General features: G+C 39.8%; 2 protein-coding genes across 5 annotated transcripts; one reads left to right on the forward strand and one right to left on the reverse strand.

Moving 5' to 3' along the window:
• Positions 1–1,570: 1,570 nt before the first annotated feature.
• On the reverse strand, positions 1,571–10,896 carry plcd1b (phospholipase C, delta 1b). 3 transcript variants are annotated; one of them, XM_067605098.1, is made up of 15 exons: positions 10,595–10,896; positions 8,964–9,122; positions 7,925–8,153; positions 7,644–7,773; positions 7,023–7,251; positions 6,098–6,299; positions 5,302–5,446; positions 5,046–5,198; positions 4,785–4,937; positions 4,515–4,674; positions 3,703–3,819; positions 3,386–3,564; positions 3,138–3,270; positions 2,461–2,610; positions 1,571–2,251 (listed from the first exon to the last, which is right to left on the reverse strand). In XM_067605098.1, exons 1-15 carry the CDS (start codon positions 10,623–10,625, stop codon positions 2,160–2,162), a joined length of 2,262 nt encoding a protein of 753 aa, XP_067461199.1. In that variant the 5' UTR covers positions 10,626–10,896; the 3' UTR covers positions 1,571–2,159. The 3 variants fall into 3 exon arrangements, with proteins under 3 accessions (XP_067461199.1, XP_067461198.1, XP_067461197.1); XM_067605097.1 differs by lacking the exon at positions 10,595–10,896 and adding an exon at positions 9,493–9,735 and having other exon boundaries at positions 4,515–4,671; XM_067605096.1 differs by lacking the exon at positions 10,595–10,896 and adding an exon at positions 9,493–9,733.
• Positions 10,897–13,956: 3,060 nt separating this feature from the next.
• LOC137193742 (serine/threonine-protein kinase OSR1-like) lies at positions 13,957–26,478 on the forward strand. 2 transcript variants are annotated; one of them, XM_067605103.1, is made up of 17 exons: positions 13,958–14,184; positions 15,117–15,229; positions 16,306–16,414; positions 17,739–17,880; positions 18,740–18,795; positions 19,018–19,127; positions 19,221–19,322; positions 19,626–19,759; positions 19,907–19,955; positions 20,059–20,124; positions 20,372–20,494; positions 21,330–21,365; positions 21,533–21,676; positions 21,842–21,947; positions 22,033–22,101; positions 23,009–23,073; positions 23,166–26,478. In XM_067605103.1, exons 1-17 carry the CDS (start codon positions 14,115–14,117, stop codon positions 23,238–23,240), a joined length of 1,569 nt encoding a protein of 522 aa, XP_067461204.1. In that variant the 5' UTR covers positions 13,958–14,114; the 3' UTR covers positions 23,241–26,478. The 2 variants fall into 2 exon arrangements, with proteins under 2 accessions (XP_067461203.1, XP_067461204.1); XM_067605102.1 differs by having other exon boundaries at positions 13,957–14,184; positions 19,018–19,322.
• The last annotated feature ends 214 nt before the right edge of the window (positions 26,479–26,692 follow it).

Here is a 26,692-nt window from a genome sequence, read left to right on the forward strand (position 1 = left end):
CATCTTAGAACGAGCATGATCCGCCTCTCTGTATGTCAAAATTGGCCTTTAATACAACAAACTTAAAGATCCCCTCAAGACATGTTTTAAGACGTAGAAACACTCAGTTTTAAATAATTATTTGTCTGACATTTTTCTTTCCACTTTGCTAAAAATTCTTAAAATTACATTCTTTTATTTCTAAACTAGTTGTGAGGTCACAAATGATCATATGTACACGGCTTAAATTCAAATTGAAAGTCAGCACAGAGAAATGTTCCCTCTTCAGCAGATGAAAACAGCCTTCTGGCGTCAAACTTGGCAAATACATTATTCTGCACAGTGAAGCTCAAACATTCAAAAGAAGGAACAAGAAGACAAACACATTTTTGAGGGAAGGGGGACTTGAAACTTGCAGTAACTGATTTTTTTGGGTGCAGTGGACTCAATTTGTAAACCAAACACCAAGCTGGTCTGGCAAACGTGTTGGTAAACAGTTACTTATTTACACATAGAGCAGACATGGAGAAACATTTATTCGGAGTCGTGTTTGTGGTTACCTAATGAAGTCCAATATTCGCTCTCCTTTAAGCTCTTAGTTTTGGTTTTCAATAACTCCTGAGGGACATAAATAGCCGCAAACACTGATGAGGGAACAGCAAAAAAGTTATAAAATAATGTAAGAAAGTTGCTGTAAAACTAAAACAATAAGCCCTTTCACATACAGTCGTGTGATTAATTATTAATATAAAAATGCTGATTATAGCTGCTTTAAGACATGTAAAAATATTCTGCTTGGAATAATGTGTCTGATATGGCTTTTCCACGATAATAAAAATACAATTACTACATTAAAATCCTTAAAATGGCATCTACTCCTTCTCTCTCATTAAGAAAAACAAAATCTATGAATATGTAAATAGTTTTCAAAAGTTTTCCTGTTGGACACAAGATGTCTCCAACTTCCCTGTAAAGTCCATTCTCAGTGTTTGTGTACTGGAGGCTCCAAGTTTCCACGTCACACTTGGCAAAGTAGTCTATCGGACCATGATTGGCTCCAATCAGAAGCTGTGATGTCACAAATCATACTCATAGGTACACGTCTTGTTGTCCGAATTAAGGTGAGGCAGAGAAACTTTCCTTCTTCAGCAGCAGAATGTGAGATCGGTCTCCTCTGCACATACATCATCTCACAGTGAAGCTCAAACAACAGAGGGAACAAGAAGGAAAACACATGTTTGAGTGGAGGGCGACTTTAAGTAAATATGATTAAAGGTTATTATGCAATTCAACCATAAGCTAACCTATCTGCATGCATCTTCTCCCTGACCTCCTTTTGATTGTTGGACTCTGTGTACCGAGGGTGTGTCCATCCAAAGTTCATTGGGTAATGATTTTATTCCATGGAACAGTTAAAGTGGCTCAGCCTGTGTGGGTAGTTCAAAGTGGTTAAATATCCTATTGTATGCACTGCAGACTATTACACTTTGTTATGCCATTGTTATATATTATTGAACAGAAGTAATTACTTGGTACCACTGGATTAATAGTCTGGGGATTAAGTTAATAATAAAATACACTGAGACAGGTGTTCATGTTGAAAACTTTTATCTTCATCTTGATTCATAAAAAGATAAAGAAATAGTCAATATCATGTTACACAAAAGATGAATCATACTTGACTGAAAGTACTGCTTACGTGTATCTAGAAACTGGTCATTTGAATAAAAAGATTTAAATACACAATACATTAACTGACCGGAAATGAGGGACACAAGTTGTCTACAAAAGAAGAAAAAAACAACCAATGCCATCACCATCTGAACACGGTACAAAACTAGTGCAACTCATACAAACCAATTAAAAACAGTTTGTATAATAGTCCCTGTAATGTGATTCATATGCAGCATTATGAAGTGTATATGTACAGAATTTGCCTCCCAGCACAACTCATTTCCAGTTGCAGATGGTTTAGTTAAAACTGGCACTACCGTCCCATGAGAAGAATGTGGTCTTTATCTGCTTAAACTACTGGAATTAAGCCAATAAGTTAATCACGAACTACAGCTAAAGAGCGTTTTAAAAAAAAGAATATAAAATCCAGTTAAAAACAGCTAAAACATGGCTGTGTGATGAAAGTCCTAGTGTCCTGTAGAGAGACAAAGCCAGGCGGTAACATCTTATTCAGCATCCGTGACCATGATGTGCATGAAGAGTCCAGCTGAGGGGAGAAGGTCTCCGTTTTTATTGAGCAGAGGCACATGTCTGTATCCTGTGTGGGAGCACAAAGCGGTTGCAGTCAGAAAGAGGAGAATATGAAGAGCTCTTTGTGCAGCATGTGAATTGAGTTCTCTATGCTTGACCAGAGAAGAGATAGTTCCCGTCTCTGTTCATTTATGAAGTAAGAAAACATCAAGCTATCAATGCTTTTGCATCATCGGGTTACAGTGTGAAAAAGGTTTCAAACGTCCATGAACTCACCCATTTTTAAGCTGTTGAATGGAAGTGTGTACTGTGCAACAAACTCATTATCAGACGTGGAGTCATAGTCTTCCACGACAAAGCGCACCATTGCCAGCTCTGGCACGTACACGTCAAACTGGAAGTTTTCGTTCCACTGTGGGTTAAAACCTGCAGCAGAAAGAAACCGTCAGTAATCTAACATCTGACGGATGTTCTGCGTCATTAATTTCTCATGTTCAGCGCATTCCAGGAGTTATTTTGTGATCCTTTAACCTGCCTCGTCTACCAGAGTGCCTTTCCACTACACCCAGGGGGCGAGCAACAGTCACAAAACTAAAGATGCAATATTTGTTTTATGTGCACCATTGCATTGTGTACACTGTTGCATTCTGGTCTATTGAGGCTATTATCAGTAGATGACATGTATTAGCATGGCTCTGGAAAAAAACTGTGCTGTTAAATCCTAAGAAAGTCATTTGATATTTTCAGTTTATGTTTAAGAAAAATACTGAACTTCATTGTAGCTGTGTTAAAAATCAGTGTTGTGGCTATGTTCAGCTAATGATCAGCTAGAATTAGGAAAATACTACACTAAAAGTATAAAATAGATGCAGAAACACAAGACATGTATATGACAGTTATCTTCCTTTTGTAAACTGCATTGAAAAATAATGTTTTAAAATTAAAATAAGTACCATTGTTTTCAAGATGACCAGTCTCTTTCACAGCGACGTCAGCCGGCACTCCGTAGACCTCCACCTTAACTAGCGGGTCAACGATGGAGGATTTCTTCTGGTTCACTTTGGGGAGCTGTTGGGCTGATATAACCTGGTGACAGGTGGAGATAATACAGATCCTTCTTGATATGAAGTCTTTACTGAGCAGGACACACATGTTTGGAAATAAGGCCTACAGGTGTATCTCTTCACAATAAAAGCCTCACCATGACATGGAGCGTCTTGTGCTTCAGCCAGTCTCCTCGGGTCAGGGTGATGGGGTCGAACTCTGAGGCTCTGTCCCTCATGTAGGCCGGTTTCAGGATGTAGCCGCTCTTACCGTTAATCAGGAATCTGCCCTGGTTCACATCCATGTCCGTGCAGGATGTCTGGAAGTTTAAGGCCACTGGGAAGGAATGAATAAGATGATGCAGGGACAGTGAAAAATACATAACTGTCTCATTTTCCACTGGTGAGTGCTGTATTATCAGACAGGACAGTATATGTGACAGTTTGTAATCTCCTCCAGTGTAGTATTATGTACCTATTTGACAGCCAGCGTTCCACAGGGGCACTGGGTTGTAGTTGGATGAGTCAGTCCTGGTGCCTCCTGGATAGATGCGGCTCAGCTTGTCCACATTATGATGGATGTAGGCATTCGCTGTAGAAAACAAGACCAAAGAACAGAGTTATCTACTCAGCTGAAACTAAGTTTCTATTTTTCTATCAACACAATATACAGCTTACCCACACTTGACCCTGAGAAAGACACCATTATAACTGGAATCACCACAGAAGGACAACAACTGTTTATCAGTGTTTCTTTCTTAAGTATATTTAGAGTTGATGGTGTATGAGTGGAAATATGAGTTGAAGTAGAAAGGAAAGGAAAATGTTAGACTCCATTTCTTTTTTGACAGCAACACTTGATATTTATCAAAATATTAATTTTTAATGAAAATGAAACATTTAAAAGCCTAATTCTCAAATTTAGGATAAATTTCCACTTGTATATTATTAGAAATGTTGTTAACACATATTTAAATAATTAGGCAGGCTTTAAAAATTTAGATTTTCCATACTGCAGATTACATTTTATTGTTGTGTAACTTTTTTAGTTTACTAAGGGATTCTAAAAGGAGGAAATTGTGTTTAAATCATGTTTACATGGTTGTTTCCAGCTCAGCCATATTCATGAGCTTCATAATAAATCAAAACAGGGCTTTCAAGAGTCAAATTTACAGGAATTTTACAAAGCACCGATAAGAAATTTATAAAATATCCTCACTGGTACCTTCTTAAAATAAATCATGGGACTAAAACACCTGACTGAATTCAGCACAGCGTTTTCCTCACCTGACTCCTCTGCCAGATTCACGGCCTTTCCTTCTTTGAAGGACGACATCTCGTAGAAGCTCTGGTTCTCTCTGGCGTCCTCAAAGCTGTGGAAGTGGACGCTCTTACAGTAGATCACCATGTCGGACAGCTCCTTCGCTAGTTTCAGCTTCTTTTTCTTCTACACATGAAATGGAGGATAAAGGTGGTACAAAAATAAATATCTCATAGTTCTAAAAAAAATAAGTTAACTAAGCTAATTCATTTACTTTCCCTTGATGTCACCCTCACCTTGCTCTTCTCTTCCTCCTTCTGTTCATCCTCATCATTGGACTCTTCCTCCTCTGTCACGTCGGGGTCATCGGCAGCGGCCTCCTCAGCAGCAAAGCTGGCCTCCAGTTTGTTTAACCTCTTCCCTTTGATCAGGATCTTCCCCTTTAACTCCTGAAGGCACACAAGCACATAAAAACATTGCAGCTCTGTGAGTAACTGATGTCATCTCAACCAGTCTTGACAAGTAACGAAGGACAACATAAAATGAAAAAAAAAAACCTCAGGAGAAGGGAAGTTTGTGGGCATCCCGTCCCCGAGGGGAGACGTGACGAGTGCACTGCCCAGGATGGAGCTCATATGGCGGGCCATGACTGCCTGCTGCTCCACGCAGCAGTGGTTCTCCAGGGAGAGGATCACTGGGTAATCGGACGTCTGGGATAGAAAGACCAGACACACAGAGAGAGCAGAGGAGTATTCACTGGAAACTTTATGATAACATACTGGATACTACTGGACACTATAGAGATAAACTCACCTTAAAGGCATACTCCTTGATGGCTGTGATCACATCTTTGAAGAGGATCTTGGAGGTGAGCGTGTAGCCGTGGTAGATCACTGGCTCGTCATCTGATCCGTCCCAGCAGTCCAGCTCCACACATCGGCAGCCCTTCAGCAGAGCCCTGAGAGAGTCACACCTAGCATTAGTGACTGAACATCTGAACTAAAAATGGTTCGATAAAGCAGTCACCATTTTTACTCTGCCAACTTGATTTTAAGATGGATTATAGAGGAAATTATATCTTACTACAAAATAATACCTCACACGAACACTGCATGCAAATGCGAAAAAAAAGTAAGAGTGAATTACTTTACTTTCAATCATATAAACCTCAAATCTCATACTTGGCTCCCATTGGTGGAATATAGAGGTAGGTTTCTCTACATCTCACACACCTCTGATATAGGGTTAGGGTTAGCTGGGTTTTTTTTTGTGATGCAGTGGTTTGTTTCTGACAGGCATTTTCTACTGATTCAGGATGTTTCTGATGTAAACCAGTTGAAATGCAGCGAAGAGAACACTGCTAATCACTAGAAGACATTTCTTTGCATGAACTAAACTGTGTCCTCAAACTGCATTGAGACAGATGTTGTGCTCAATCTGAGACATCCTGCAGCTCTCACCCTCCTCCTACAGAGCGATAACCAGAGTGCAAATGTTGGATAAGTATCTGCAGACTGCAACAATTTTATCAGTATATAACAGCTGCAGCAGCTGAAACGACTGGGAGACTTCAAGGACAGATTCTTAAAGGTGCAATGAAAGCTGTTACCTGACATAAGCCTCAGTGCTGCTGGGCCCTTTGAGCTGATCCTCCATGAGGTAGGTGTTGTGTGAGGAGGAGATGAAGTAGTGGTTGAGGGGCTGGCTCATGTCCTGATACACATCCTTGTGCTCTGAATTTAGGACCAAGGCCTCTGGATTGTGCAGGTACATGAGGAAGCCATCTTTGGACAGCAGCTTCTTCTCCTTGGCTGAATGAGGACAAAGCGGAACAATAGTAACCAGGCGGGTAGACTCAAAGTATGTCGTACACATACTGTCTCCCTGTAGAGGATGTGATTTTCCCCTGTGCTTGTTTCATATTGGAGTTTAAGATAACAGATCCTTGTTGAAGAGATGGTACGCATTAAAAAGTGAAAGAGCACAAGAGGCTCTGCAAACCTGACTTAACATGTGTCCAGCATGTATGTAAAACAGACATATAATACATTACTTATTCCTCAGAGCACTGACATCACTGAATAGAGTGTTATATTTCCCATTTTGCATAGTTTGTAAGTTTATCTTGAAGGTTAAAATTAATAGCTGCTATCCTGTCTAACTGGTTAGCTGGCTCCCCAGTGTGATATTTGACTTGGAAAACTGCTAATGTTATACATCAGTCCTTACAGTCAATTTCTAACTTACAGCAGCACATTAGCATCAACCTACTGAAGTTACATGTTACTCACCAGTGCATCACCCATTTTTCATTTTTTTTAGACACCAGATTGATGCTGCAAAGCTCACATTATAGGTACACAGAACAAAGCAAGATTTTAAAGTCTTTAAATATCATAACAGTTTTAAAAATCACCTAAACAAATGATTCATTATTTATAAGAATTGAAATACAAAATGTAAAGAAAACAAAGCCCCCATTACGTCCTAATAATCAGAAACAAAAACGTGTGATTTCAAAATACGTTTCTGACCTTTTTGATCCGGCTCAAACTTCTCAATAATCTTGTGTGCGTCAGCCAGCGTTGTTTTCTCTCTCTGTTCTTTCATCAGGAACTCTACCAGGTTTTCAGGGCTCATGAAGTCCGTGGTTTTAGCGTACTCCCCGAAGATCACGTCAATTTCCTCCCGATGGGTCAACAGGCTATAGAAGTGTTCGATCTCTTTTCCAGACAGGTATCCAGATTTTGATTTGTCGCAGTCCTGTACAATGGAAATAGAATATGAAAGTCAGTCCACACTTTACATTTAACTTGCTATAAACTTTATATTAAAAGGTGACTATTTTATTCATATTAAGAGGGTACGGTTTAAGGTGACTATCTACTAATCACAGTGTTAAATTCATTCCTTCTCTACATTTATCTACAAGTACAGCCTGGCCAAAGGCTAAAATATCAACTTAACACTGGTTTGCTTTTCATTGAGAGCTCAACCTAGCCACTTTCAAACAGATTGGATCAGTTTAGGTGAGAAGGCTTAAAACATAATTTGGTGTTAAATTACATCCACTCACTGACCCTGCAGAAATGACTTATCTGTTTTTAGAGTGATTTTGATCATTAGGAAGCATCAAAAAGCTCTGAGGGCTTCACCTTGAAGAGCATTTCTGCATAGTTGTCATCCACTTCGATGTTGATCAGACGCAGGAAGTTCTTGACCTCCGAATGACTCAGCTTGTCATCTTTGTTCTTGTCTGCCTTCACCAGGCAGCTGAAGATCCAGCTGAAAAGTTTTTAATGTAAGGAATGGATATATGCATGTACAAATAGATTGTCATTCACCTCACATGGCACTTATGGTCGCTGAGGACTGATACCAAGATTGTAAATCAGTCGGATTCATAGAATAACTTCCACTGTCATGACAAGGATACTGCTCTGTCTTCTGCTGGCTGCTGAGGTTGTTCATGTTGGAGACCATTTTCTGCAGACTGTTGACCCACTGCTTGGCCTCCTCCTCTGAGCTGGCGATGAGGTCCAGGTTCTTGCGGCGGCCCTTGAAGATGATGGAGAAACAGCGACCATCCACCTGCTCCTCTGTGTACTTCCTCAAGCCTTCCGACTGACGGCCCACTCGAACCGCTGAGATGTCATCAAGTGAAACTGAGGACAGAAGAAAGGCCATTAATCATATTTTAGGGTTATAGTATTTCATTCGGTAAATGAATTTCCTGCAGTTACACACATAAAGTCTGTTTACTTCTGCTGAAACAGCTTTGCTGTTGTACTTTTGGTGTCCTCAGGTATGAGGCATCACAGACCAGCCTGCTCGGTAAACATATACCTGCTGTTTGCAGTTTACTGACGTCACTTTACAGGTTTCTGGGACCTGAATTTCACCATTTTCAAACAGCTGCTGTTTAAGTTTTAAGTCACTAATGTAAAAACTTATTAGATGCATGTTATTGCACATGGCAAAGGTAATAAAAGTATCGTCATACTTCAGTTATCAGAGTGTTATAAGAACAGTTGATGGATGTAATCCAAGTGAAAACATAGCCAGGCCTATTTTAAACCACTCCTCCATGCACTATAAAAAATAAAAAAAAATCACTATCTCCATAAACACACCCATAAAACTTATCAGTGCTATCATGAGCAACCCAGTCATGTGTGATACCAAGGCCTTTCCGACAGAAATAATCTTTTATAGCTCTATGATCAGTCCTCCACTTTTATAATCCATGAAGGCAAAACCCAACTTTCCTGAGAAAACATATCAAAGATGGTTTTAGTTGTATCAGAAGGCAAATTTGTGTTGGATGTTGTTAGGTAATAATTATATGTGTAAGTCACAGGTAAAGAAGAGATTAAGTGAGACGTATATCCACCACAACACCAGACAGATGTGTCTAAGAGGTTTTGCTGGTGGGTCTCACACACATGTAGCTGGGATGCTGGGACAGCACTCACAGGTCTGCTTTGTCCTGAAGGTTTTCTTCGATTCGTGCCACATGGTCTTGCAATCCTCCTGAAGTCTGTAGTAACGGGTCTTCTTCCAGGATGGGGAGCGGACCTTGAGGAGGTCTCCCCCCTGCAGGAGGAACTGGAGGTCCGGGTCACCCTCCATACCTGAGAAACAGGGGAGCAGGGAGCAAAGTTCAACAGGTCATACACTAGATGACTGCAAAGCTGCTCAGCTGAAAGCCATTTTACACGATCCATATGTCAGTTGACTCAAACCTTAAACATGACTCTCTTGCCTCCTATTTAACCTGCATTTATCTCATCAGACAACTCAGTGTGGTCAAACCATACCATGTTTTTGTCAGCCATCTATAACCATGGCAGACTGTGTAAAAGCCCCGCAACATGTTTCAAAGCTTTAAACATAAATACAAGTCGAGGTCTACGCTGTGACACCAAAGCATGCAGTCTGACACCGCACAACCTTATGGTCACATCTGTAACAAGATATCCCGCAAATAAGTGTGCCGCCTACCTAGGAGCTGTACGTTCATGTGCATCACCTCTTGGTTCCTGGCATAACGAAGCATTTCCTCAGATCTGCTGGTTTTTGGTTGTCTTTGTGTGCAATCCATGGTGACCACGGGTGCTGAGACACTACCAGACTGTGTTCACAAGGCGTCGGAACAGACCAATGTGCTAAAGGGCGTGAACCAGTCCCACTCAAAGTTCACTTATCATCTGTGTCAGGACGCAGCTGACAGACAGACACGAACTAGAGCTACTACTGTTTGTCAAGTGTGCGTAACGCTGGTAGGGATGGTTTACAACCTCTGTACGGTTTCAATGGTGGTATATACATTTCATTTTAAATAGCATTTTTCGGAAAAAAATGTTACTTTTTTGAAAATTCAAATATATCCTGTTGTTTACATTATAAACAGGATACAAAAACACAGTTTAATGACTTTAAAGTTTGCCTGACCAGACAGAAGTTCAAAGTGTGACCGTGTGATGGTATTCCAGTTAATGTAATGCTTAACTTTACAAAATATTACGTTTAAACAGAACATTTGTGTGAGACTGTATATGGTGTTCATTGGTTAGTTTACGGGCTCCACTTAGTGGTGACATGGTGGTACTGTCAAGTGCTGTGATTTAGTCATTCAAAGCGACAATACTGACTGATATAAAAAAAAAAACGTATAATCAACAAATACATTAAAAGCTATAAGGGCAGAGGATTATAACAGTAGGTCTCGGTAACAGTGCTTGTGATGAGGGTGTTTTTGCTCTGTGGTTTATATGAGGGCTGTGCGCTGTTTTGGTTTTGGTCAGGCAACATTTGTTTCTGTTTGCAGCAAGGTGAAACTATATCAACTGGATGAGAGTGGCCACACCTTTTAGCAGAATTTCAAACAATTTTAATAATCCTGCGGGTGATCGTATCCCAATACATAAATATGAAATACAGAGGAAAAATGAACGGTATCAATTAAATTGTAAGATAAATGAGTGAAAGACACTCTAGTTTGCTGGTTTCATTTTTGCCTGAAGATAATTGGGATAATCTGGTGGGAAATACTTACAAGACTCGCAAAACGTTTATTTAAAACAGAACATGTGAATTGTCCTACCGTATTGCTTTTCGAGTCCATTCGTTTCCATCTTCTTTGATTTGTTTTTGTTTTTTTCTTCCTTTTTTCGCAGTCAGCTCTCTCCTCGTTTCACTGAATGCACCTTTTCATCCACAGCTGCTCTTTCTTTCCATGTGCGCAATTAAATAAGAAAACTTGACTTCGGGATTGTTTCAACCGAGTTTGAAGACAACACACCCAAAGGCGGTAACAGGTGGGTTTCTCCTGCCAGTCTGAATGGTGTCAGCACTCCTGTAGGCTCCAACACCGGTTTGACAAGCCTGCCATGCAATCTGCACTGCTGATGTCACAACAGGGCAGGTTACACCTTAACACTAGATTTTGCCATCAGGCATATGGGACTGGTTAACATATACTGCATGACAAATGTAGCCAGTATTTAGAGCATGTCACATTATTAAGTTGCAACCAAAGTGAAAAATACCCATATTTTTTAATCCATTTTTTGTAATCCTGTTTTCTTCGCAGACTCTAAAACACTTTCAGTTCCTGAGATCTAATTCCTCACCAAGAGGAAACACTAGATGTGACTAAACAGGGAGGGGACAGTCACCTGAGAAAACATTCATAAGCCTCAAGATACTGTAATCATGTTTGATAAGTCTATAAGTCTTATTTACATAATGTGGAAATTTCCCATTGACTCATGTCTGTGGTCAACTTCTGCAAAAACCTTTGGTAATTCTATTTTCATGTGGCCACCTGTTCCTCTTTTGAACAAAAAGTAAACATGACCAAGAAGGCTGAATAGCAGAATTGGCTCACTGCCCATCGGCATAGTTCACGGTCAGTTTGAGCATATTGGTTACACTGAATTGCAGAGATGAAGTCTTTGCTTCCCTTTTCATGTGCAGCTTAGCCTTGGCAGGATAATAGCACTGCAATCACTGGTGCGTTGGGGCTCTTGTGGCTCTCAGCACTTCCCTTTCAGCCCTGGCTTACCCTCAGCGCACTGTCAGCATCAGGATGAGTGAGCTTTAATGCAGCATCAGGGGAGAGCTTCCGGGCCAGGGCCGACCATTTCCAAAATCCACAAGGTTCAGGGAAACAGGCAGGAAAACAAAGTGCAGTATGGCCTTTATATTTGTATCAGTGTCACAAGTGCATATTTGTGAACACAAGATGTAGATTATTTTGTTAAATGCACAGAAAACTATCACTGCAGATGTGTATTTTTATTACCATTAATTATTCCCAGACACCAGAAAACATGCTCTTTATTTCAGTTTCATACTTCATGCACTTGCACACCTTCACCTGGGAGCTTAGGGTGGAGCAACTTGCTGAAGGGCATCTTGAAGTACTTGACGAGGCAGGAGACGGTGTTACAGTACATATTCATGTTCTCCGGTCAGATTGTTTGACCATTTATTGCCTTTTTTTCAGCCACTTTATTCATTAAAGCATCTGCTTATTTAACAAAATATTCATCAGTTGTTATGAGTCAATTTTTCAGTATCTCTGTGATCATTTTTACATTCTCAGAGTTATGTGAACAATGACTGCTTTACAGCATTTCTGAAGTAGTTACAATACATCATACTATCCCTGATTTCTATGGACAGAATACCTAATGAATAAATGGAAAATCATCAGTTAGTCCAGGCAATGTCCTTTTACAGCAAAGATGTATCTGTATCAAAAGCTATACCTGGCTGTATAAGGTGCCATGCAACTAACCAATTAACAGAGACTCCATCTAAATCAGTGAATTTGTGGAGTGGATAATTATGGACAGTATCAAATAAAGCTTATCTTTATTTCAACACACAGTGAACAGGAGGAAGCAAATAACTTCTCTAGTCTGTGTCTTTGCTTGGTATCTGTGTCTGTTGAACAAGCAAGAACAGGCCCTGCTGTTTCCTCACATACCACTGATACCATCCATAGTTTTGCTTCTTTTCCCCAAAACATCCTTGTGTCTCAGGTCACTGTTTCACTGACATAGATTATGTAATATCCTGAATTAACACAGGACATAACCAGAAGAAGAATTTAGAAAGGGAACTATAACTAAAATGACATGTAAACAACTGTCTAATGTGTGTATTTGCTGCAAATATTTTTAAAAATGCATTTAGTTCAGAATACTGCAGTTTTACCGCTGTGGATGTGTGCTTTTCATGAAACATCTTTGCAAGAGTAGATTAGTGTTAAAATTTTTATTCACCATTTCCAACATAGAGATTAGGAGAATACCCAACTAGAGATCTCAAAGTAGCCCAAAAATAAACCCTAAACATACTGTAGACTGTGCTATTTTACTCAGCTACTGCAGTTAACTTGAATATTTGCATTTCATGCTACTTTATACTTTTGCTCCTCTGCATTTTAGAGGGAAATGTTGTATATTTTACTCCAGTGCATTTATTGAATAGCTGCAGACCCTGTGACTAGCTACTTGTCATATTAATATCGTACATAAAAACCTTTGATGAGTTTATATAGATGATGCATTGTTAAAGATTTAACTAACCAGCAATATTCGAGTCAGTTAAAATTAGCTCCACCTTAAGCAGCTACAACATTTAAGTAATACTTACATGTTAATGCATCAATATGAATGATTCAGTGGCCTAACCATAACTATCTGGGGGCAGCACAGACCCTAGACTCTTTTTTTAAAAAAGGCCTAAAATAAACCTTTCTATTAAGGAAGGCTTTTCATCTTTTTCATCTTAACTCTTATTATTATTTTCTTTATGTTGTGTTCTATTTTATCAATACTGTAGCACTTTGAGTTTCACTATGTATTAAAAGTGCAATACAAATTAAATTTATTATTATTATTATTATTATTATTATTATTATTATTATTATTATTATTATTATTATTATTATCATCATCATCATCATCATTATTATTATCATTATTATTATCATGGTCATTTTACATGAGTACTTTCACTTTTGTTGCCAATGTAGTTTTTTTTATTAGTTGTATAGTGTAGTATTGCTACTTTAACTTGAGTAAATGATCTGCTGCTCTTGTGCTGTTTCCTGAACAGGTTTTTCACTGAACACGACTAAGCAAAAAGTTGTGCAACAAAAAAGCACAAAGAGCTAACGCTTTGTAGATGCATTAGCGCCCTCTACTGGGTGTACTGAACACATTTTTATAATCATTTCCAGGGTAACATATTAAATATCTCTTTTGTAAAGACTAAAACACTTCAACAATGACATGGCCCATGATATATTACTTATTACTGTGTGCTACTTCAGTTTGCTGTCTGTTTTCGAGTTGTTTGATTTAACAGCCGTGTTTAGCAGCATTGCCACACTCAAGATGGCGACACCTTATTTCCGCCTCCTGAGGTCATACGTAACACGACGCGTCAGTCGCGCGTAAAGTTGTGTGTTGACAGGAGCGGCAGAAGTTGTCAGCGGAACAGCAGCAGCAGGAGCCGAATGGAGTAATCACAAAGATATTATCCCCAGACGACGTCTTCATTATTATTTAGACGCAGTGCTTTAACAACACTCAAACGACGACGCCATGGCAGACGAGCAGTCCTCTCAACCTTGGTCAATTGATAGGGATGATTATGTTCTCCATGAGGTGATCGGTGAGTCTTTAGCTTAGCGTGCTAATGTTAGCATCCAGGCTGGCAACCGCCACCAGTTAACCCAGCGTTGCATGTCTGGAGCTAACAGAAGGCCAGTTATAACCCCACGGCTACACTGCAGGAAGGTGAACAGCTGAGTAGAGTTTTCTTGTGACTAGGCCAAATTAATTAACCGTTTCTGCTAGTTGGCGAGCTAAGGTGAGACAGCTTCTTAGCAGGACAGGGTGAAGCTAAACGGCTAGTTCCCAAGTTAGCCGACAGTGCGGCGAAGAGCCGTCAGATGCTGGAGTGGGTGGTGCTCTTTATCTGGATATATACGGCCTGAAGTAAGGCATTCACAGTTCACACTAGTCCAGATAACGTGACTGATTATTATAAGCAGGAAAGTTGGTCTGTTGTGGCACCTAACTGTTAGATTCCTAACTGATTCCGTGAAATTGTGGATGGATGCTGTGTGTTACAGTACTGTAAAACACTGCAAATGACCTCAGTCATCTATCTTACAAACCAGTTTTTATTCAGAGAGCTTCGTCTCACATTGCACACTGTGTAATGTAGTGGAGCTGTCATATCCTTACTGTTGACTTCCTCTGCTCTTGAGCAGTGAGATGACACACAAACTCTCTTCCCTACTACTCCACATTTTTCTCAGTAGTATTTATCACCCATAACTTATGTGCAATACACTTATTTATCTATTTGCTACTTAATGTGCAATACCACACCTGCGCACCAATGTGCAATATAATATATATTTTAATTTTGCTCTCTCTTTATCTTTCTCTTGTCTCTCATTTTATTATATACTCTAATTGGAACAAGGGCATGAAGAAGCCATATCTCACTGCCTTCAATGTTGCCATCTGCTGTGTTGCTGTGCATGTGACAATAAAATTGTTTCACTCTAAATCTTGTCGTTATATTCTTCTCAGGGAGTGGAGCCACTGCAGTGGTCCAGGCAGCATATTGCAACCCCAGAAAGGAGAAGGTGGCCATAAAACGCATCAACCTGGAAAAATGTCAAACTAGCATGGATGAGCTCCTGGTAAGAGACTGTAGCAATATGTGAGACAATATGTGCAGTCCAGATGTTATTCATGTGCGTGTCTGTGTGATGGGAGTGGTGTGGGGTGGTCGGGTTCACACCAGTCAGGAGAGGATCAAAAGCTTGATGCCGCGACTACCTTGAGAGTTGAGTAAAATCAATAAGACACATCTTGAAGACGAATGAAATGCGAATAGATGATATGTTCCTGCGCAACAATGTGTCTCGTAATGACACTGAATTATTATGTTTTCTTCAGATTATTTCACAACATGCGAATGTTAACGAATAATTTTGACACAACAGCAAAACACCCAGATGAGATAAGAATAAAGTCAGTTTCGTACACACACACACACGTCATCAATGAGTCATGTTCAAGTGCAACAGAAAGTTCCAGTAAAGCTTTGATTGATGCTTGTGCACAGTGGACATGCGGATTTTGCAGCAGCATGTTGCAATGTCAAGAGAAAAAAAAGAACATATTTTAACAGGTTAGTCAAAGTACAAACAGTCCGATTATTCACAACGAGGTGTGATTATGTGAGGAAAGAAACTCACCGCTACACTTTCGCCAATCACCACACGTTTCTTCCTCATATTAGGACAATTATTTTGCTTTTCAAGCACTGTCAAATATTCAACGATGCCAATTGTTTTTGTAAATACTTAATTTCATTGCCCTATCTCTCAGGACTTTACCTATCCAGGGCTTACGTAATGCATCAAGGACCTGAATCCACCTGTGTCTGTCTTCTAGGTTAAAAATGTCTTGGCTTGGTGGCTCAGTGGTGATGTAACCCAGGTTACTCCACTGTCTCTAGTCAGAGGCACTGTGCACTTCTGATTTAAGTCTGGGCTGTTTTAACAGGATTGGTTTTTAATTTGAAGGAAGAGGGACAGGAGGAGGAGGATGTGTCATTCAAACCACACTTTCAAATTTTATTGAATGAAGTTCAAAACAAAAGAAGACAAAGGAAAACAAATCCTACGTAAGATACAGTCTGACTGTCTGAGCTTCAGAGTGTTTGCTCCTCTTGTGATCTTTTATTCCAATTTTTTTTTTCCCTGTGCAGAAAGAGATCCAAGCTATGAGCCAGTGCCACCATCCCAACATCGTGTCTTATTACACCTCCTTTGTGGTGAAGGATGAACTGTGGCTGGTGATGAAGCTGCTCAGTGGTGGTAAGTGCTGAGGTGTTGAAGAAACTCTGCTTCTGACTCGACTTGCTCTTGGTTAGCGCTTATCTTCACCTTGATCTCGACTTGACTTTCTTTGTCATAGCTCTCTATTTTTATCTCAAACAAGCTCAGGTTTTTCACCTTGACTGAATGTTTGGATTAAGTCCTCATGAGGCCAGTTGTGCTGGTTCAGTATTAGGTTGTGTTGTTTTTGCCCTCACATACTTAAAAAAAGTTAAAAACAGCTAGTGACTATACAGTATATTTATCAATTCTGCATCGGTTTGAACTACATCAATAGACCTGTTATAATCAGTAGATGTCATTTAATAGATGACTTTTTCACTAATAAATAAACATTAAAATGTGGCTGGTAATCTTATTTTGTTTTAAGGGTTGTAGTATAAAATGTGTGTTTCTCGCTAAATATTAAAGAAGTAGTTTGACGTTTTGGGCAATATGCTTATTTTCTCTCTTGCTGAGAGTTAGATGTGAAGATTCATATCACTCTCATATCTGTACATTAATCTGAGGCTACAGCCAGCAGATGGTTAGTTTAGCTTAGCATAAAGACTGGAAACAGTAGGAAACAGCTAGCCTGGCTCCTTCCCAAAGGCCAAAGTATGAGGCTGCCAGCACCTCTAAAACTCATTAATTAATAGGCTACACGTACTTTGTTTAATCTGTACAGAAAACAAATGTGTTTCTTTTTCCGTACGCAGTAACTTCCTGAAGTCTCCGCTGGTTGCCTGGCAACCTCACAGTGACGACAGGGCTCCCAAAATTTCAAACTAATCCCTTAAAATCTGAGTGTAAAGCCAACCTTCTCTGTCTTATAACATTTCCTCAGTGCAGCCAAAGTGAAGCCCTTAAAAAGTTGGTTGTTCTTGAAGAATTTCCAGCTTTGAAAAAGCTTATTTTTTAATCTCTATTATTGTTAGTTATTATTCCTGAATGTTTGGGACATTTCCGAGTGTCAACTGAACTGGGTAAGGCAGGGTTTTTTCACTTATAGCTACCAGTCCATTCATAGACAAACAGTAAACAACATAAAAACATTACTTCATTATAGATAATTATAGCTACATATCTGTATGCATCATCATGCTCGTTCACTCTTCCAGAGGTTTAGGAGGTCTGGTGCTGCAGCACTCTGCTGACTTTTGGCAAGCTGGGTTATGTTTAGTTATGGAGCAGGACCCAACTTGGCAGGTTTTGTTTACAGTACAAATCTTTACCAAATAAATGCCACTCAATGTGCTTTTAATTACTTGCCTACTATTGTACAGTCAGCATGTCTTGTGACAAGCCTCTGGCTCTCTCTCAGGCTCAGTGTTGGACATCATCAAGCATATCATCTCTCGCGGCGAGCACAAGACCGGCGTGTTGGATGAGGCCAGCATCGCCACCATCCTGAAGGAAGTGTTGGAGGGGCTGGAGTACCTTCACAAAAACGGACAGATTCATCGGTGAGACACATGATAAGAGTTATGGTGACGCATCGCTGTCGATCTCTGTACACTGGGCATGAGTCCTGGTCAGCAGTATGTCTCATCATCTACTCCTGTGTCGGCTCACTCTGACACTGAGCCTTTCATCTCCGTACATGAGCGTGCAGTTTGAACTCGCCTGGGCTCCTTCAATATTTAATACACTGAAAATGCATAATTGAGGAGGTTTGTTTTACATAAAAGTTCCTCCTTAGAACACTGTGAACCACCACTGAAAGAAAGGCCTCTCTATATCCTCTGTGCCTTGTTGTATGACAAGAGTAATTGTTTTAAATTAACAGACTCTTCATTCATGCCCATGTCTCTAACAAATAGGGGTTTCTTTAGTTGCATTGACTGACTTAAAAAGAATTAAAAATTTTTGAAAGATGGATTGATTTTGTGATGTGCTGCTGCGTTATCAGGATTTAAGTCCAACAGAATAATCATTTGACTTGAGAGTGAATGAAACCTATCAGGGGCTACAGTTTCAGTGAGCGGAGACAGTATTTCATTAGGGAGGTAGAGCGGCGGCTGATTGAACTCAGATGCTGTGGCTAATTCACTTACACCTAATCAGAAAGGGGAAGGAGGGCATTTAGAGAACAGAACATTTGTGAACTGCGCCCGGTGCAGAGTAAATCCACTCCCTTTCTCATATGCAAACAGAAATCGGGTGGATTAAGATGAAGCAGATCAAAGGTGCAGTTTTAACTTGTGGTGCGTTTGTTTATTTGCAAAGTCAGCATTCAGCGTAGCCACTCCTGTCGGTGCAGTAACAGACTTGTTGTATTTTAATCGTTCATCTTGTTTTAATCTTTCTTGTCTTCACACACAGGGATCTAAAGGCTGGAAATATTCTTCTCGGGGACGACGGCTCGGTGCAAATCGCTGGTACAGTGTTTCTGTTTTCTCTTCATCTTCTGTCGTCTCTGAAATGACAGGAAGGTTTTAATATCTTGTCAGCTTATTCGCCCATGGTTTTAATTCCCGATAGATGATCTAGCTAGACAGACTACTCCTACATAAAACAAAAAAAAAAAACACTTTTGAATCATCTATTCCTTTTTCTCTCACTCTGTCTTACACACATGCTGCTGGTTGTCCTCCCACCAGATTTTGGTGTGAGTGCCTTTCTAGCAGCAGGAGGAGACATGACCAGGACCAAGGTTCGGAAGACATTTGTGGGGACACCGTGCTGGATGGCCCCGGAGGTCATGGAGCAGGTGCGAGGCTTGTTTTTTGTAGACGGTGTAGATGGTGTCTTTTCTTTCCCTCTGTTAGCACTCTGCTCACGTGGTTGTGTTTTTAATCCACAGGTCCGCGGCTATGACTTCAAAGCTGACATCTGGAGTTTTGGGATAACAGCCATCGAACTGGCCACCGGGGCCGCACCGTATCACAAATATCCACCCATGAAGGTAACTATGTGTGCACTTATGGTATCTGTATGTAATTAGTACAAATTCTCTGAAATGTTCTGTTTTGTTAGGTACAGCTGTCTATCTCTCATGATCTTAATTTCACCACTTTGCTCAAACAAAACAAATTGAGATAATTTTCGCTGAGCTCTGCAGCCTGTCGCAATATCCGGTGCTTCGTATAAAAATGTTGATGTCTTCAATATTAAGAAACTTTTGGAGTACATTTGTTTCCCTCATTACAGAACACAGAGTTGATTTTATTCTGTTTACTGACTGAAGCTGATCTGTGTGTGTTTGTAGGTGTTGATGCTGACTCTGCAGAACGACCCTCCTTGTCTGGAGACGGGCATCACAGACAAGGAAATGGTGAAGAAATACGGCAAGTCCTTCAGGAAGATGATCACCCTGTGTTTACAGAAAGATCCAGAAAAAAGGTCAGTTCCTAAACCCTCTTTGTAATGGTGGCATGATTATTTTAAGACAGATTTAGGTTGGTTTTATTTTGCTTTTACCTTCCATTAGATTCCCCAGTTGTTTTATGAATACAGTGAAGAGACCTGTGTCTTTTTTTTCCTTATTAGGCCAACTGCCGCTGAGTTGCTGAAGCACAAATTCTTCACAAAAGCCAAGGTAAGCCGTCATTGCTATTATAAAAATATAATGAAAATATTTAATGTTGTTTAAAAGAGGATTTTTATCGACCTTGTAAGAAATGTTTGTCTCTCTCTTACAGAACAATGAGTACTTGCAGGAGAAGCTACTACAGAAAGGTCCAACAATAACAGAGCGATCAAAAAAGGTTTGACAGCCATCGCTTAGTAATGTGAATGTAGACTAGTAGATCTCATGTCTATCTACAGTATAATATTGTGTTGTTGTGCGCTGGTGTGCTGTCTTGTCATGGCTACGTCTCAGTTTGCTAACTTTTTACTTCATGCGTGCTGGGATTCGCTCAATCCCCCTGCAACCCTGAGGATTAACCAGGAGAGTTACATGTTTTGTTTTTTGTTTTGTTTTGTTTTTTCCTTTATAATTGAACTGTGTAGGTGCGACGTGTGCCGGGCTCCAGCGGCCGCCTCCACAAGACGGAAGACGGCGGTTGGGAATGGAGCGACGATGAGCTGGATGAAGAGAGTGAGGAGGGCAAAGCTGCTGTGGCAGCTCTGCGGGTGAGACCCTGCATGACCGTGTCTTGCAAAACTATCAATCCAGTTTGGTTTATAAGGCCATTATTCTGTATTTCTCATTGAACACAGTATTCTTCTGGTCAGCAGATGGTGCTGTTGGACTGTTGGTCTGAACATTTTGTAGCCGAACTAGAGTTTGCTTCTGTTGAGGCCTGTTGCTTCAGTGACTATGTTTACATGCACAAAGGATTCAGGTTTTTGCCCTTTTTCCGAAAAAGACAATATTCCCACTAATCTGTTTACATGGCTAATGAAAATGAATATTCCACTAATATTCCCGTTAAAATGCAGCTGGGCATACTCTGTTTATCACAACAAAATATGGAAAAGTGAAACGGCATCCACGTACCCACAATTTGTCGTGACCACACAGATTTGTCCGCACCAGTCTGCACAGTTACAACGCTGTCTTCTTGTAGACACCGATCTACTTACTAGTTTGTCTAAAGATATAATGCACGGCTTCAGTTTGAGAAGAATTGTATCTACACATGTAACACTGATTTAGCCTTTCAGAGAGGACATAAAAAGACATAAATGTAGAAAAAACTAGACCAGACACCTGCTCAGATCACCTGTTCCACTTATTTTCCAGTGTGTGTGTTCACGCTGATGCTAAATTCATGTGTGGTTGTGGGGTTTTACTCTCCTGTCATCTTAACTGTGATTTCAGTTAAGTTGTGTTGTGTTTAAAGTCAACTACCTTGTGTCAATTTTCCTTCAATCCTATCATACTCCCTTTAGTACATACATTGGGGGGAATAAAGGGAGAATTGCATGTTTTTAATCCTGACAATCTGTCATGTCCATTCTGCAGTCACCCAGAGTGAAGGACGGGTCCCAGAATTTGGAGGTGAGTTCATTTGTAGTGGACATGACCTGAAAATCTTGATTTATCGTAATGCCTTGACAGAGCGATCTGCATGACTGTCTTACGTGTTTCCTCTTTTATTTTGCTTCTCACCCATTCATGTAAAACCAAAAACACCCGTCGATTTACTTGCGTGTCGTGCCTCTTAGATTTTCCCACCAACAGATGGTGCTGCAGGTCATCTGCAGCCAACTGGTCCAGCACAGGAGAGCCCTGCGAATGTGGGACAAACAGGAGAAGACATTCCATCACAGGCTCAAACAGCGAGCCCCTCACATGGACCCACTGCTCAGGTAAAAACGTGTTAACAACATACCTGCTGCAGAGGGCAGAAATAACTGAAGACAGTAAAGTTCAATACTGCATATGACTGTGCTGGTGCTTTATGTCACTTACCTCCTCCTGCATTCAAAGCACAAGTGCTGTACAGTAATCCCGTCACTGCTGTACTGTTGCAGGATCCGGCTGCAGCCAATGCCAGCATCCCCATCAGTCTCGTCCTGAGACTGAGGAATCCTAAGAAAGAGCTCAATGACATCAGATTTGAGTTCATGCAAGGCAGAGGTAAGAAGCGTCAGCTAGCTTCTTCTCTTCTCTCATGTGCTAAGAGACTCTGGTCTGATGTTTTCCTCTCCTCTTGTCCTCTCAGACTCTGCTGACGGAGTCTCTCAGGAGTTGGTCTCCGCAGGTCTGGTTGATGGGAGGGACTTGGTCATCGGTAAGTAAGAGCTGTAGCACTGCATTATGGGATATTCACAGTTGTTGTGATAATCTGATGAAGTCAGTTCACTGCTTTGGTTTAATTTTATCTCACCATGGTATGAAAACTTTCTTGAGATTCATCACAAAGGCAAGAAGCTTCATGTTACTGTTTCCACCACCTCAGTTTACTTGTCATCTGGGTTTAGTTTCATAGCATCTGAACAGAGTTCTTGATGTTATTTTGAGTAAGTTTCAAGTTAATATATTATGCAACACTGAAATCAGTAGGAAGAAGGCAAAATTAATAGGAAAATCAAAAATGTTTTGGAAAAATGTTAAGTATACAGTACAAAACAAAAGTTTGGATCCACTTTCTCATTTAACTGAATGGGAGGTTGTGTCCAAACTGTTGACCAGTAGTGATAGGGCTGCTCTCAAACGATGATGATCTGAGTAATTGGTGGAGAAGCCCCCCCAAGTCGACTCACTTCTCAATTGTACTTCCGTTTTTAAAAAATGTTTTGTGTCACTGAATACAGAGCAACACAGGATAACAGCATGGCAGTCTATAAACCGACTGCTTTGCTAAACTTGTTTTGAACCATATGTTTGTTCAGCTGGGTAGAGGCCATTAATAATACATGTCTCCTAATTGTTGAATATTCAGCCTTAACTGGCGACTCCGAGCCAACTTGGAAAATTCTGATGCGGGTACAGCCCTAACATGTGATTTGCAGTAAATGTATTAAAGCACGCAGAACTACTGGTGCAACATTTTCTGAATACAGAATTCAGTTTCTGATTTTCTAATGTTCCAAAACCAGTTATTTCCTGTTTTCACCAGTGGTCAGGATGGAAAAGTCTTGTCATCTCTTTTTACATCAGCTGGTCATCTGACATGGTTCCTTTTATCTTCTTTCTAGTTGCTGCCAATTTGCAAAAGATTGTTGATGATCCTCACAGTAACAGAAATGTGACCTTTAAACTGGTAAGCACACAGACCATTTATGAAATAATACAATGGACGATACAATGGTCATAATACTAAATACAGATCATGATGTTGTTCTCTTTTCTTAGGCATCTGGTGTGGAGGAGTCTGAAATTCCTGATGATGTTAAACTCATTGGATTTGCGCAGCTCAGCATCAGTTAAGTCAAACAGAGCGAGCAGCAAAAGACAGCAACTCAAGGTATTGCACAGCTGCATTGTAGTCAATTCCAAGAAACCACTACTGCCAAAGAGAGGAGGAGCAAGAGGAAAACTAGGAGGAGCTGACATGAAGCTGGCAGGAGTGTGACACTACTGCAGGACGCATGAGGACCACATTGAGAAGGGGCTCAGTTCATCACAGGAATCACACTTGAAACGTTTACAGTGCGCTTATAAATGGGAGAAGAGATGCAATCAACTATATCAACTCCTGATTTCTTTCTTTTTTCTTCTTCATATGTTTTCTTCCTCTTCATACATAAGCACAATCCAAACCATCTCCTGCCAGTACTGGAAGTGATTGCCTTTTTTGTTTCTTTTTAATCAACTGTGCCACAAAACTCACAAGAGTGTCGTGCCACCTTTATATGGCACTTTATACTACACTGAATTTGAAAAGTGTAAATTCAGCCTTAGTTATATAGTTAGTTTACTATAGATTTTACCAGTGCGATTGGTGAAAAATTAAGTCTATCTGTGATTATTGGGTATATTCTATGTACGCATATCTAAAGAAATCTAAGAAAATCCCTCTCAAGAGAGAGAACCATAGTTATAGTTTAGTTAACTTTGTAAATTCAGATGGTTTTTACTACCAGATTCTTGTATAAAGCAGTGCGCTGACTTCTTCTCTCCACAGTATCAGTGTATGGTGATTTTTGTCAAAACATAACCAAAGAGTTTAGGCTCTGATTGCACTGTTGAAATCATTGAGATACACATAAATCAGCTGTAACTGCTCTGTCCCATTACTGCAGTTGCGACACTTTGTCAGATGATGTTTTCCTGAGGTATTTAAAGACAGGATTATTTTCACAGATTGAGACCTGCCTGATATTCTTATACTATGCAATAGTTGTTTTCTGTTGACCGCATGTGACCTCTGGTTGTTAATGATATTTCTCTTGGGTTGGAAAAAAAAACAAAACTACATTTTGTGCTTGTACCTCAATAGAAGTTCATAAAGAGTCAACCAGCAAAACAGGCAGCTTCAGAATTTACTGTTTTTCACAAGCATGGTGATAAAGCGCTTTACACACCTACAGAAAAACACAGGTAATTGGTAATTTCCTTTTTTTTTCTATGTCCCTGAAGAACCTTGTAAGAGGTAACTCGGCCTGTTTATCATTAATGATCTAACAGCGCGGAGGAATCCTGAATGCTGGTGATGTGTGTTGAGCCCGGGGCAGCTCGTTACAGGCTGACTGCTAATGAACTTCTGTGGAGATGTGCATGCTCAAAAAGTATTCCACCAAAGTGAAATTTGGCTTAATGGGGCAGTTCATCCAAATTGCAAGAAATATGTTTTCTCACTTGCCATAAGTGGCATGTAGCCATGCAGATAGGTTCGGTTTTATTTTCCACATCTATCAGAGATTCATGCAAACAAACCAATATAATTGAGATGAATGGAATTTTGTTTTTTGTGGTCCCAGCGTTGAAAATTAAATTTGTAAAACTCTTTAACTAACATGTCCTTGCAGACTTGGTGTCTCCACTACTCTGGATAATCCACAGACCCGCTGCGAACAGTTTTCATTGGAACTACTTTCTACAGAAGAAAAAGTCCCTTTGACAGGGTTGACAGTGTGAATTATTCAAAGTAACGGTGACAGTGTGTTTTGAAAGAAATATTACTGCTAGATTTGTAGCCATGCTAAGGCTGCGGCTCTATGGATGGTGATCCCCTCACTTTTCCTCCAGCGCCACCACGAGGTTGATATTTTTGATTATTGCTGTGGAATTTAATACATACATTAATGTTCCCCTCAGATTTAATTGTAGTCACTTTGGTTATCCCTAAACTATTTAAAAAATAATTAAATATAAAAATATATATAATTTGTCCCACAGCTGCAAAACTAATGACATTCCCATTAGCCTCAGTTGTATTTTGTGTTACAAGGTGGCTGTACTCACGTTATAAACACAAAGAAAATTCCACTCACCCATTCATTGTATTGAGTTGACAGATATCTCACATTTTCAATACATAAAACCAAAACTATCTGCATGGCTGGACACTAGTAGAGATAAGTCTTTGTTTTGTTTTTTTTTGTGTATTGGGTGAACTGACCCTTTACATTTTTCCAGAGGCCAGCTATTTAGTTTTTTTTTGTGACTAGACAAGTTGTTTTGACATTACTGTAGTGTCTGTGCTTTCTAAACACTCACCCACAAGTCACTGTCGTCACTCCCAGTGTAGCTGTATGGTTGTTTTGTACCACATGCAAGGGCTGTGATATAGCTCCTAGTTCAGGTACTGATGTAAATGGTGTATGTAAACATGTTGTAAATGTACGTATGATGACAACTCCATGCACTGTCACACAAACATCATGAGGTTTGTATGTAATGATGTAGATGCATTCAATACATGTCGGATAAAAGGAACATTTTACTTGTAAATATTGATTTAGGCAAACGGCTGGTGAACCTGATCGGTGACTCATCTTCTTCACTACACAGAATTTAAATTGTTTTGTAGACTTTTCCACTGTTGGCCTTTGTCAGAGCATCACTAATCATGCACAAATTATTTGTTCGATTGGCACCTTATTGATGTGTTAACATGAGTATTTTGGAATTACATGGGGCTTGTGATCACACACTCTGTGCTTTGATGTCAAGATATGCAGTTTTTCTCACTGAAACCTGCCCAAAGCTAATGGATACAAAAAAAGCTTTTTATTATTTTGACAAGTCGGATGGCACAGGTTACACTTTCCTCTCTGGTGTGTGTGCGCGAGCATGTGTGTGCGTGTGTGTGTGTGTGTGTGTGTGTGTGTGTGATTTTGGTGATAAATGATTGATCAACAAAGACTTTGTGCTGAAAGTCACCTAGATTTCTAAATTTCTTTCCCATTAATTGTTTACTCATCATCAAAACCACATCATTCTGCCTCTTCATGAGGTCACTGAATGATTAGTATTAATTTAATCAGATGATTGGCAAGTACATTTTTCTGTTGTAAACTTTTTTTTTTTTTTTTTACAAATCATTACATATATTTTTAAAATATGCTTAATCATAAAATGTATACATCAACAAATGCATAATTTAAAGTGGAAAATTTGTGAAAAGAGATTCCTTGACAAATTATATACATTGTTGGAAAATGTCAACACATGCAAAATGATTTTTAGTAGCTGAATAAAGTCACATGGTGGAGTTAAAAGAGTGAGGACAATGTTTAATTGAAATATGATGTCTTAAAGGTGCAGTGTGTAGAATTTAGTGGCATCTAGCAAAACAGACTTGGCAGATGTGGAATATAATATTCATAAGTATGTTTTAATTGGTGTATAATCACCTGAAAATAAGAATTGTGTTTTGTTACTTTAGAATGAACCCTTTTTATCTGCATAGTGAGCAGGTCTTCTTCCATTGAGCC

The sequence above is a fragment of the Thunnus thynnus genome, chromosome 12 (genome assembly GCF_963924715.1).
Source record: "Thunnus thynnus chromosome 12, fThuThy2.1, whole genome shotgun sequence".
In the NCBI taxonomy this organism is placed as follows: domain Eukaryota; kingdom Metazoa; phylum Chordata; class Actinopteri; order Scombriformes; family Scombridae; genus Thunnus; species Thunnus thynnus.